Source organism: Dermacentor andersoni, chromosome 4 (genome assembly GCF_023375885.2).
Source record: "Dermacentor andersoni chromosome 4, qqDerAnde1_hic_scaffold, whole genome shotgun sequence".
Taxonomy (NCBI): Eukaryota; Metazoa; Arthropoda; class Arachnida; order Ixodida; family Ixodidae; genus Dermacentor; species Dermacentor andersoni.
In genome coordinates this window covers 115,986,009-115,998,246 of record NC_092817.1, presented here as the reverse complement: position 1 = coordinate 115,998,246, position 12,238 = coordinate 115,986,009, and the positions used below count along the sequence as shown (strand labels likewise).

At 45.3% G+C, this 12,238-nt stretch overlaps 1 protein-coding gene across 4 annotated transcripts in view; it reads right to left on the bottom strand.

Moving 5' to 3' along the window:
- LOC126537405 (Na(+)/dicarboxylate cotransporter 3-like) overlaps window positions 1-12,238 on the bottom strand; it is a 96,841-nt gene that overhangs the window by 45,546 nt on the left and 39,057 nt on the right. For 2 of the 4 annotated variants that reach the window (XM_055074327.1, XM_050184415.2), the window contains exon 1: window positions 7,143-9,943. The exons of 1 other annotated variant lie outside the window; for it this stretch is intronic. In XM_055074327.1, coding sequence (XP_054930302.1) covers window positions 7,143-7,418 — 276 coding nt within the window. In that variant the 5' untranslated portion in view covers window positions 7,419-9,943. One more of the 4 variants, XM_055074328.2, reaches the window with a different exon arrangement.

Here is a 12,238-nt window from a genome sequence, read left to right as displayed (position 1 = left end):
AAACCCCATAATTTAATAAAATATTTTCTAGTGTTAAGCCACAAAAAATACTTGAAGCAGGGACAGACAGAAGGCAATAACGCCTGTGCGGGTCTTGCGTTGTGTGTGTCCCTGTTTCGAGCTTCTTTGCGCTTAACACTGAAGGAAAGAAAATTGTGCAGATTCAGCGCACATTTTTGGAATTTATGTGAAGTGGAGCTTTCATGAAGCTGTTAATGAAATGCTGTATAAGTGTTCAATGCATTGCGAAGTCCTTGAGGTATAGGAAACTGAAGCATGCGCCGGTACCCTCACGCACCCGTGCGTTACGTAATGTGGCACACGAGGCGATCACCTCGAAGATCTAGTGGCATTGACACGCTTCAACTGCAACGTCCCATTCTGACCTAATGGTTAGAGCATCTGACTGCTGTGCTGGGGGCCTGCGGTTCGTTCCCACCGTAGGGCATGTAATCGAACATTTTTTTTTTAGTATGAACTATTCGCCAAGACAGCCGCAGCAGCCACGCGATTTCACGCTCGCGCGGTCTATTTAATTTGCAAAAATGCAAAACCGAAATGCTAAGAATGTCTTTTTTCCCCAGGACGATTTCGAACTGGAACAGGTTACCGCAGGACTCTGTAACAATTCTGTCTAATGATGCATTTTTTTTCTTCCTTGTTATAACATGTTCTTTTGATGAATGAAGTTGTGCTCTAAGGACCAATGCTGTCTGACGATGTATCTTTCTTTTTCTTCTTTAAGATAACATATTCTGAAGTTTTGTTTCACAGGGTGTATATGTTGTGACGTAAATTATTTTGCATTTATTATGAAATGACTTGTACTGTTTGTTGTATAAACTATTTGACCCCCCCCCCCCCCCCCCCCCCCCACTGTAATGCCACACTGGCGCTGTGGGTTCTGTAATACATAAATAAATAAATAAATAAATAAATAAAATATAGTGTCTTCTAATTGGGAAACGATTCGGTGAGACGTACTAAAGCGATTTCAGTCGGCATGGCTGGAGTTTCTGCCGACGTTGAGGTGGACGGAGCACCAAGCGTGATGTGTGCGTGCGTGTTTTAGCGTACAATCAGCCTCCGAGAACCGTTGTGGATTTCTGAAAGTTTGTTTCCGGAATTTTACCTTACTGCAGCATTCTCACTCCTAATCTTAAGCTGCGATTTCTTGGGGATGAGCAGTTATTAAGCATAAGAAAATGCTAACAGGGTAGGTACCATTCTGCTGCAGAGTGGCGCTGTTTGCTATGACAAAAGTTCAATTTGCTATACGTTCCACGACTGCCTCGTTTGTTGGACGAGGTATCCGCCCCACGATTAAAATAGTCCTGCCTACCATAACAACTTTACGTACAGTGGATCACACTTGTCGAGCGGTCGAGCAACCGGCCGCGGACTGTGCGAGAGTCCGAAGCAGTGTTAGACGCTGGGTTATGACGTGTTTGTGCTTTATAGCGCATTGATCCAAGCATGATGCATGATCAAGTAAAATTTTCTTGCGGCGTTAGCCAATGTAGGTGCTTTTTTTGTTGTTGTTGTTGTTTTTTTCGGAAGATGATGAAAACTGGTTTCTTTTTTTCTTGTTCGGCCTTGTTCGTCTCGTATAGTCTACAACGAGCTCACCCGTTTTACGGAGTTCGTGTTCTCAAAAATAGCCGTAGGATTCTTTTATGCGATCACCTTTGGATATTACTGCTTTACAGGGCAAAAAGGCAATGCCGAAGCACAAAACGTATACGTATCATGCTGGTTTACCAGCCCCAGTGGTCGCTGTGTTGAGCAACGCCATCGGCGTCATACAGGAGGCTAACGTAGGCATAGCGTGGTGATTTCAGGACTACTAGACTTGAAATGCCTCAAAACGATGCCGGTGTCCGTTATGCTGAAACATAAATATGGGCCGATCCCGAAGCCAGTGCGTCCCACACAGCGTCTCAAAGTGCTAGCTGTCACGAGGGAAGAACGCGAGAACCTGGCACGCACACACTAGACTTTTGAAAGAGGGACTTTGGCACGGGAGAAGCATGCTGCGATCGTGGCCTATAATACAGTATTGGGCTGTTATGCGGGCAGATAGAGGTTCGATCCCACCATAGGTCACGCATTTTGCTATAAGCAGACTTCAACTACTTTGAAGGTAAATAAGCAAAGAGTCGAGGTGTGTTGAATGTACGGTAGCGTGTCACATTTTGAACGAAAGAGCAAGTTTGCAAGAGATACGAGATACAGAAATGGCGCTTTGACAAATGAGAGTGTGCAAGGTCACCCCCGGCTGTGACGCACGCACGCGTTCCCGTGAGGACACCTCAATCGCATATTTAGAGAGTTAGCAGTGCTGAGTCCTAGCCTTGTCTGTTTGTTTAATTTTCTCTTCTATTCTTCTTATTCGCCTGTTTTGCCTGTCACTGAAATGAAAGCGTTAAGCAGGTAGAACGAGGGGTGAGAAAGAACAGATGGGTGAGGGGGAACCCTCGCTCGGGTCCCTGCACAGCCTTCACGCTGCAGCTATTGTAGCGCATCAACTAGCAAGCGAAGATATACACAAAGCAAAATGGGCAATGTTTTAATGACAGGGCTCAAGACAGCTCAAAAACTACGTGATAAACCGGTACGGTAACCACTTCGCCACTCCGATTGCAACAAATGCGGATGAACTGCCATGCTTAGCAACAGAGAAATTGTGGAGGCGCACTGCATAGAAAAATCAAAAGATAAGCACGTCCGCGCCGAATCACTTTGCCTATAAATGCAAAAAAAAAGAATGTTTTTCTGGACAGATACCAGCACTTATAGTGCGCGCAGGCCTGTCAATTTGATTCTTTGTTTCCTTCTTTTTTTCGTTACACTGTAACTAGCTGTTTTCTTAAAATAGAGTGCCATTGGCTGTAAGCGCTAGTACTGTTGCGTGTGTTTTCTTGTCCTCATCCCATCACGCTACTTCAATATATATTCAAGATGAATCAACTCGCGCCCATCAAGCTGTTGCTACTAGCAAGTTCAGTGATGGCAAAGTGGGGCCTTGTCATTGTTTGTATTGTTCCGTTCATTTGTGTACCCGTATAATTTTGCGAATAAGGTCTCATTGTATTTGTATTTGATTACCAAATGCATTCCGATCCTTGCCTAGTCGCATATGCATCGCCGTATTGAACTGTGCACTTCTCATAGACTGCTTCTCGAAAGCGTGTTATGTGTATCAGAAGCAAATTTAGTGCTTACAAAGGGGATGAAGTCAATTTTAGTGTCAACAAAACGACTCATTCGATTAACCAATGGCCCTCAGTTTCAGTTTCAGTTTAGTTTATTTCTTTAATAAGGACGAGACATGTTTGCACAAGTATACCGAAGGAGGTCCCAGAGCATGTGGCTGAAAGGGGACCTCCTGTCACCTCACCGCCTTTGTCAGGAGCTGAGTCCTGACAAAGGCGGCAACACCTGACAAAGGCGGCAGTCGGACCTGTAACGCAGCAGAGGGCGCTACGAATCTCTGAACCCGGACAGGCCACCAATATAAACTGAACCTTGCAACGTTTAACACCCGAACCCCTTCGAATGAAGCTAGCCTAGCAGGACTCATTGAGGAACTATCAGGCATTGTTTGGGATATCATTGGCCTGGGTGAGGATAGAAAAACTGGCGAGGCTTATACAGTGCTAACAAATGGCCACGTCCTCTGCTATAGAAAACTTGCAGATAATAAGCAGTACGGAGTAGGATTCCTAATCCCCTAAGGACATAGCGGGCAACATTAACGAATTCTACAGCATTAATGAGGAGGTCGTAATCAAACTTATTAAGAAGTATAGATTAAAGGTAGCAAAAACCTACGTTCGAACCCCCAGTCATGCTGACCATGAAATACATCAGTTTTATGAAGATGTAGAATTGGCGATCAAAAAAGTGCAAACCCAGTATACTGTAGTAATGGGCGACTTCAATGCAAAAGTGGAGGGAAAGCAGGCTGGTGAACAAGCAATCGGCAACTACGGCGTCTATTCTAGGAACATTCGAGGAGAGATGTCGGTCGAATTTATGGAAAGGAATAAGGTACGAATAATGAACACCTTCTTCAGGAAAAAGCAAAAAGTGGACCTGGCAAAGCCCCTAATGGAAAAACAAAAAATGAAGTTGATTTCATACTTTCTGCGAATCCCAACATAGTGCTGGATGTAGAAGTGTTAAGTAGGGTGAAGTGCAGTGATCATAGGTTAGTGATGGCTAGGATTCACATCAATTTGAAGAAAGAAAGAGTAAAATTGGTCAAGAAGAGACAGGCCCACCTAGACGCAGTATGGGTAAAAGCAGACCAATTCAGGTAGGTATTTCTAAACAAATATACAGCCTTAGAACATAGAGATAAAGAAGACATAGAGGTAATGCATAGAACCTTGACTAGGCTCGCTTCAAAAGCAGCAATTGAAGTGGGAAGTAAGACACCAAGGCAGCCAGTAGGTAAGCTCCCCCAAGTAACAAAGGACCTAATGAAGAAACGACAAAGAATGAAAACGTCCCACTCAAAATATCAGCTAGAATTCGCAGAGCTGTCAAAACTGATCAACAAGGAGAAGATACCGGATATTTGAAATTATAACGTGAGAAAGACTGCGGAAGCAATAAAAAATTGACGAAACATGAAATCAGTGAGAAGGAAACATGGCATAGGACAAACCAAGATAGATGCACTGAAAGATAAGCAGGGTAAGATCATCAGCAATCCCGACGATATAGTAAAAACAGCGGAATAATTCTATAGTGATTTGTACAGTACCCAAAGCAGCCACCATACGTCCATTCGAAGTAATAATGAACAGGTTATAGAGGCACCTTCTATAACTAGCGATGAAGTTAGAATGGCCTTGCAAGACATGAAATGGGGAAAAGCGGCAGGAGAAGATGGAATAAGAGACGAGTAAATCAAAGATAGAGGAGACATAATGCTTGAAAAACTGGCTGCCCTTTATACGAACTGTCTACCGACTTCAAAGGTCCCAGAGAACTGGAACAATGCCAACATTATTTTAATCCACAAGAAGGCAGACGTTTTAGCCCCGTTATAAAAAAATTCAACAAACAGCCCCATTAGCTTACTTCCAGTATTATGTAAAATATTAACGAAGATAATCTCCAATATAATAAGGGCAACATTGGACTCCAGTCAACCAAGGGAACAGGCTGGTTTCAGGAAGGCATACTCTACGGTGGATTACATCCATGTCATCAATCAGGTAATCGAGAAATCCGCAGAGTAGAATCAGCTTCTTTATATGGCTTTCATAGACTACGAAAAGACATTTGATTCAATATAGATGCCAGCAGTCATAGAGAAATTACGTAATCAAAGAGGACAGGGCGCTTACGCAAATATCTTGGAAAATATCTACAGAGATTCCACAGCTACCCTAATTCTCCACAAGCAAAGAAGGAAGATACCTATAAATAAAGGGGTCAGACAGGGAGACACAATTTCTCCAATGCTATTCACTGCGTGCTTGGAAGAACTATTCAAGCTATTAAACTGGGAAGGCTTAGGAGTAAGGATCGACGGCGAATATCTCAGCAACCTTCGGTTTGCCGATGACAGTGTTCTCTTCGGCAACAATGCAGACGAATTACATCAAATGATTGAGGACCTTAACAGAGAGAGATTAAGAGTGGGGTTAAAGATAAATATGCAGAATGCAAAAAAAATGATAAATAGCCGGGCAATGGAACAAGAGTTCGGAATGGCCAATCAGCGCCTAGAGCCTGTGAAGGAGTACTTTTACCTGGTTCAGTTACTCACAGGGCACCCTGATCATGAAAAAGAAATTTGCAGAATAATAAAAATCGGTTGGAGCGCATACAGCAGACATTGTCAGATCCTGACTGAAAGCTTACCATTATCATAGTACAGTGTGCAGTCAGTGCATGTGCAGTCAAGTGTACAGTCAATGCATTCTACCGGTGCTAACATATGGGACAGAAACTTGGAGACGGACTAAAAATCTCGAAAACAAGTTAAGGACCGTGCAAAGAGCGATGGAACAAAGAATGCTTGGCGCAACGTTAAGAGAGAGGAAGAGAGCGGTATGGATCAGAGAGCAAACATGGATAGCCGATATTCTAATTGACATTAAACGAAAAAGATAGAGATGGGCAGGTCAGCTAATGCGTAGCTTAGATAACCGGTGGACCATTAGGGTTACAGGATGGGTGCCAAGAGAAGGGAACCGCAGTTGAGGACAGCAGAAAACTAGGTGGGGTGATGAAATCCAACTAGCAAGCGCTAGTTGGAATTGGTTGGCGCCGGAGGGGGTTAATAGGACATCGCAGGGAGAGTCCTTCAACCTGCAGTGGAAGTAAAATAGGCTGATGATATTCGTCACAGGAAAGGGGAAAAATGAACGCCAAGCGCAAGGCACCAAAGTTTACGTGAAAAAACTCAAAACACTCCATCCTACTTATGACACAATTGCTATTTGGATCTAAACAAGAAAACTGGCTTTGAACTAGCAGAACGTTGCGTACTTCAGGGCCCCCGACGATGGCAAGTTCTTGTTCTTGGAAGGTTGGCTGCTCGTTCTACCACCGTTCATAACCACAAGCATACGTCGCCATACGTTGCAATATAGATTCCAGGAAAGGGTGCATAAACAGAGTACACTCGAATGCACGTTACACGCGCATGTTTTTTTTTTCTTTCGTATTGCCCCCATCGGAATGCGGCCGCAGCAGCCGGGAGCGAACCCACCACCTCGTGTTCAGCAGCGCAACGTCATAGCCACTGAGATCCCGCGGAACGTCGACTCAAAAAAAGGTCAAGGACTTTTCCGGCAAATTTGAGAACGCTGAGCCCCGGGGTTTCGAAACCGATCTGACCGCGCTTCGAGGATGGCTGTTCGAATTATTATTATTATTATTATTATTATTATTATTATTATTATTATTATTATTATTATTATTATTATTATTATTATTATACAGCGCTGCTTAAGCGGCCGCTGTCGTGAGCAAGCATACTGGACAAATATCCCCAGCGACCTAAGGGCATTCCCTGGCGCGATTCGAACGCGCGACCAATCGTGGAAGGCGGCTCCTCGCGGCCTTTATGCCGCCTATATCCAGGACTCGAGCCGCGCCCGCGTCGCGCAGTTTACCCGGAAGGGCGGCGTGAAGTCCGTGGGCAACGTGGTGCGGTTGAGCCGGTCGATGTTGTCCGAGCGCCAGGCTTCCTCGGGCAGGAAGAGGCCCGTGTCGTAGCCGCGCTGGATCCGCGACTCGGTGGTCCTGGCCTGCGTGCCCTCGTCGTCGGTGCTGGCCCTTTTGCTGCGCAGCAGCGCGAACCCAAACGAGTAGCGGCGATCGCGCATAGGGGCCCGGCACGGCTCCGGAACGCCGGATGACGGGCCACCGCGAGCGAGCTCCTGAGACATGGCCGCTGCACTGGCGTGCTCGGTGTCGGCTTTCTTCTCGGGGGGCTCGCGCGTAAGATGATGACGATGGGAATTTTCTCCGGAAATGGCGCAACCCTACTGCGCGGGGGGATACAGGGCGGAGACTCGGGTGGTATTACGAGAACAAAACAAGACATGTGAATGAGAACAAAAGAAGCCTATCGTAAATCCAATGAAGCGGCGCGTAATACAGCAGTCAGTATTGCGAAAAAAAAATTGTTTTAAAGCGAAACGGCATGGTCTGGTTCCCCGGAAACATGTTGAAACTCGAGTCGTGTGGAGAAAATATTTACTGAACTTTCGATTTCTACCTGCATTGTTGATTTATGCGAAGTGACCGTGGTGTCGTCCGTGAACAAGAAAAGACACCTTGCTCGCATATTTTCGTAGTAGAGGGCAGGTCATGAGTTATTTCTAAAAATAAGTTTAAGGAGTGTCGGATAATCACAGCCTTCTCAGTATATACCACGTGTGCAAGCGCTCTGGAGCGTTATGGGCTTTAACAATGGCGAAGAATTTATCCGGCCCTCCTGGGTGAACTATTGTTGCTACCAACATCAACGAATATGAAGGAAACATTATTAGAAACGTGCATGCGGAATTTAATGCGCGTGGATAAATTACAGCATTTCTAAAACGTTTATTTAGCGAATTCTCGAAAGCGTTATGACGCCATTGGCCTGAGTGTTTCTCAAAGCGCTCAAAAAACCTAACGTCAAACCTCTTTCACTTTCGGTTGAAATAACAGCAATATTGAGGGTGATGTGGGAAAATAGTTTAACGTCTTATCGTCTAATTATCATACTTGCAAATATTTATCTAACCCCCGATTATTCTTTTTATTGCTCTCTGTGCTGGATCAGGACTCTCTGTGCTGATCATATGAAGTAAACCGCGGGGAGCCGCGAGCTCTGCAGCTGTAGAAGTAGTGGCATGGGAAGTCTGGAACCGTTGGGTTATTTATTCTCCTTGCTGGTATAACTACAGCGCCACGAGAACTTGTTGATGTAGTTGAGCCATCAGTATCGACGTGTGTGCAGTCGCTGTATTTCTCGTACGTGAGGGCTAAAGAAAGCTGCTTGGGTGTTTATGACGGCAGGTCCGACTTTCCCTGAAGTCCTGGGATTGCGGGATTAACTTGAGTACGTCTCACACACCATTTAATTACAGAGAAACGAAACTATCATTGAACCTGCTCGATAGAAAACAGCTTCGTTGAAAGTTTGTTGTTGCGATTCCGTGAGGTCGGCGCAAATCTGCCGTCTCTCTTCAACGATCGATTCCAGAATAACCAGAACTACTTTTGCTCTGTTAGAGGAAGCGCACGTCATCGGCAAATAATACAGCATATACATCGAGTGCCCAATTCGCAAAGCCTTTCGTTCGCAAGGGCAGTTTGCCATAGGTCGGCTGCCTTCGCTTACAATACGACAATACGTTTTAGCTTTACGATACACTAGCATCTACGCTAACGAGTAATTCTAGATTTAGAATTTTTTTTATTACGGGCCACTATTTTTCTTCACTGGAAAGATGATAGCTTGATTTATTTTTATAAGCAATATAAGTTATCTATAGGTCAATTGTTTAATGAAATGAAGTGAAAATGAAAATAATTATCTCCCCTGCTTAATTTTTTATTGCCGTTAGTTGTTCAGCCTATCACGAATAACTGAAAGTTGTCCACGATAAAAAAACGTACTAGGGACGTTCTAGATCGACCTGATGTCATTTTATAAACAAGGTTCCCGTGAAACTGCAGAGTTTCAAACCATAAAATGCATTTCGTCGTGAAAGTGCTTACATATAGTCAACCAAGTAAAAAAGAGCTGGCGACGCTTATTAAAAGAGCGCGTGGCTCCGCGCTCACTTAGACGTTGGTGCATGTAGGTATAAAGCGTTATGCTGCGGCAGCCCATACTGACTATTGAGGATACGCCTAGTGATCAGGCAGCCCAAGCTGATATATCAGAATATATGAAATGCTAACAAATTTAACCACTAATTTAGAATAGGTAGGTTAATATTGTTACAGGGATAACGCGTATTTACATATTACGCGGCACTTTGAGCATAACGGTGATCAGGTAGAGCCAAGTGCAATGTGTGGACAGGTGCTCATCTCTGTACCGTGCAACGTTTTGTGTGTACTCTCTTAAGCGATCATTTGCACACCGGACTGTCTGGCCGATCTATTTTAAGCCACAGGTCAGCGGTATACCGCACACCACTGCTTCTGCGCAGAGCACAAAATGGTTCTGGTGCTTTGTCTGGCACCCTCTCGTCGGTTTTTCACCGACAGGGTCAGTGAGCTCGCACAGGCGGCTTAGCATTTCAGGTGCTCAAAAAGCCATTTTCACGCCGACCTGACTGGCTGCTTTCTTCCGCCCATGCGAGACATGTATATACGGAACGACCGCCAGCTTCTGCTTTTTCCTGAACGGTTTCGCAGGGACGCCATCGTGGTTTCGCATTTTCTTAAGCAAGTTCCTGGGAAATGGGACGAGCACCTGCGTTGGATATCCTGCCGAAACCAGATGTGCTGCTTGTTCACGCAGGCTGGCCTCCTCAGCAGCATGGCAAGAAGACATCCGAACGGTGCCTGTAAAACAGATATTAACAAAACTACACTTTTTGAATGGGATGAATTGTACGCCAGAAGTTGTTTGTTAGCTCCGGGATGATAAGTCCATCGTGCATGCTTGTCGTGGAAGTTTAGTCGGAGATGAATAAATTGCAACGCGTGACCAACCGGTAATTGATAAGTTAAAATGAGTGAGGCGAAGTAGCTCCGGAAGTTTTATAATATCTCGGCTTCCTGATCGATGTTGCCAAAGCCATTGTCATGGATGACTATAAAATCGTTAACCTATCTAAAGATACCTAAAACCTTCAAAACGTCGATGTTGTTCATGAAGCATTTGTCTTGCTTAGCTAAAATCAATCCGGGGAAAACATGGGGAAGGCGGAAGATGGAAATTTAAGACGATGAGTAAAACGAGAAGAAGGTAAAAGCGGGAGCCAACGTTTCTACAAGTGTACTTGTCTTTTTCGTGGTGACATGTGCTTTCCTCGGCACAGTATATATAGGTAGGGTTCTTCTAAAGGAAACAATGGGTAAGGCGGGTGGGTGCGGCAACGACTAAAGGTGTATTAGCGACGAGAATAAAGGAGTGCTGTGCAGAAGGCCGATGACACGGCCGTGCGTGTCAACGGCCATGTGCATAGCACCCGAGCAAAGCGTATGTCGCCTTGAAAAAGACAAGTCCACTTGTCGGAACCTTGGCTGCTACTTTCACCTTGTTCTTGTTTTGCTCAGTGGCTAAAAGCAAGTCACTTAGGACCGGTGCCAGGCAGGATCCGATACAAGCACCTTGTTTTCGAATGTACACCTCGCGGCTCTTGCCCGCTTTTAGTGTGACCAAGGAACCCGTACGGGTCCCGAAACGTCTCTGTGTGTTTTTTCACCTTGACTTGGTCAGTGGCCGCAATTTCTTCATCATCATGTTACCTGACCAGACGAACTTTCGTCGAACTCTTGACTACCTTTTCGTTCCTCTCTATGTGCGCTGAATCTAGGTAAAACGTGAAGTGATCGGTTGATCTAGCTACAGTCAAACTTGTTCCATCTTGAAATGCTAGTGGCCCGAAGCTATATCAGCCCATTTACAGCAGCATCATCGACGTCATAGAAGATAAGGAGAACGGTGGCGGGCTAGGGACAGGCCATTGCTACGGAGTAAAGCAGGTGCGTGGCTCACATCACGAGCGGCCGGCGCGAGATGGCCGATTGATCCGCCGAGGAAAGACCGCCATCTAGGGGGCCTTCTGCTCAGTAAAAAGATACTCCTGTTAATTGTGGCTCATTACCAATTGCTGATTTTGCACGTCACAAGATTGGCGACCATTGCCTGATGCTGCTACACATTCCTCGACACATTCTGGCATCTGAAGGTGCGGCAGCGAATGAAAAACGTCTTTAAGATCTGCTGGCCATGCTTTCAAGCTCTTATTCGAGTGCTGCTTAAAAAAGCTCCACAATAGCTTCAGCGTTTCTTCACCAAGTAGGAGCCGTCAATCTAGAGGAACCCTAGCTTGCGCTGTAGAAACCTTGCAACGCGGAGTTCCTGCATAATTTTTCTTTCTTTCTCCCTTATCTCTAAGGCTATACCAAAGTTTTATTGTACACGACAGGGAGCAGTAGTTGAAATGTGTGTAATAATTGCGACCATTTGGCGCACAGCGAAATGTCCGACACGAGAGTTTGATTCGATCTTACCCCTTCAAAGCTCAGGATGTTATCTATGTTGCAACTGGAAGTGCAACAGTACACTTTAGTCATTCTACATTTGTTTGCGTTTTAATGTAAGCTGATATTACACGCAGAAAGCACAGTCGTAATTCGTCCTCAGCAAGCGTGCTCGCGCAAAAGAATACTTCGCACATCCGCCTCCACACAACGGCCGTTCTAAGTATACGAGTGTCCAATCCGGTCTCACACCCTCTTTAATATATTACACCCTTTAGGACTTGTCCTAGAACAATCATCGTCTTCTGTCTCGCCCGATACCCGCCGCGGTTGCTCAGTGGCTGCTGAGCGCGAGGTTGCGGGAGCGAATCCCGGCCACGGCGGCCGCATTTCGATGGGGGTGAAATGCGAAAACACCCGCGTACTTAGATTTAGGTGCACGTTAAAGAACCCCAGGTGGTCAAAATTTCCGGAGTCCTCCACTACGGCGTGCCTCATAATCAGAAAGTGGTTTTGGCACGTTAAACCCCATAATTTAATTTTTTTGTGT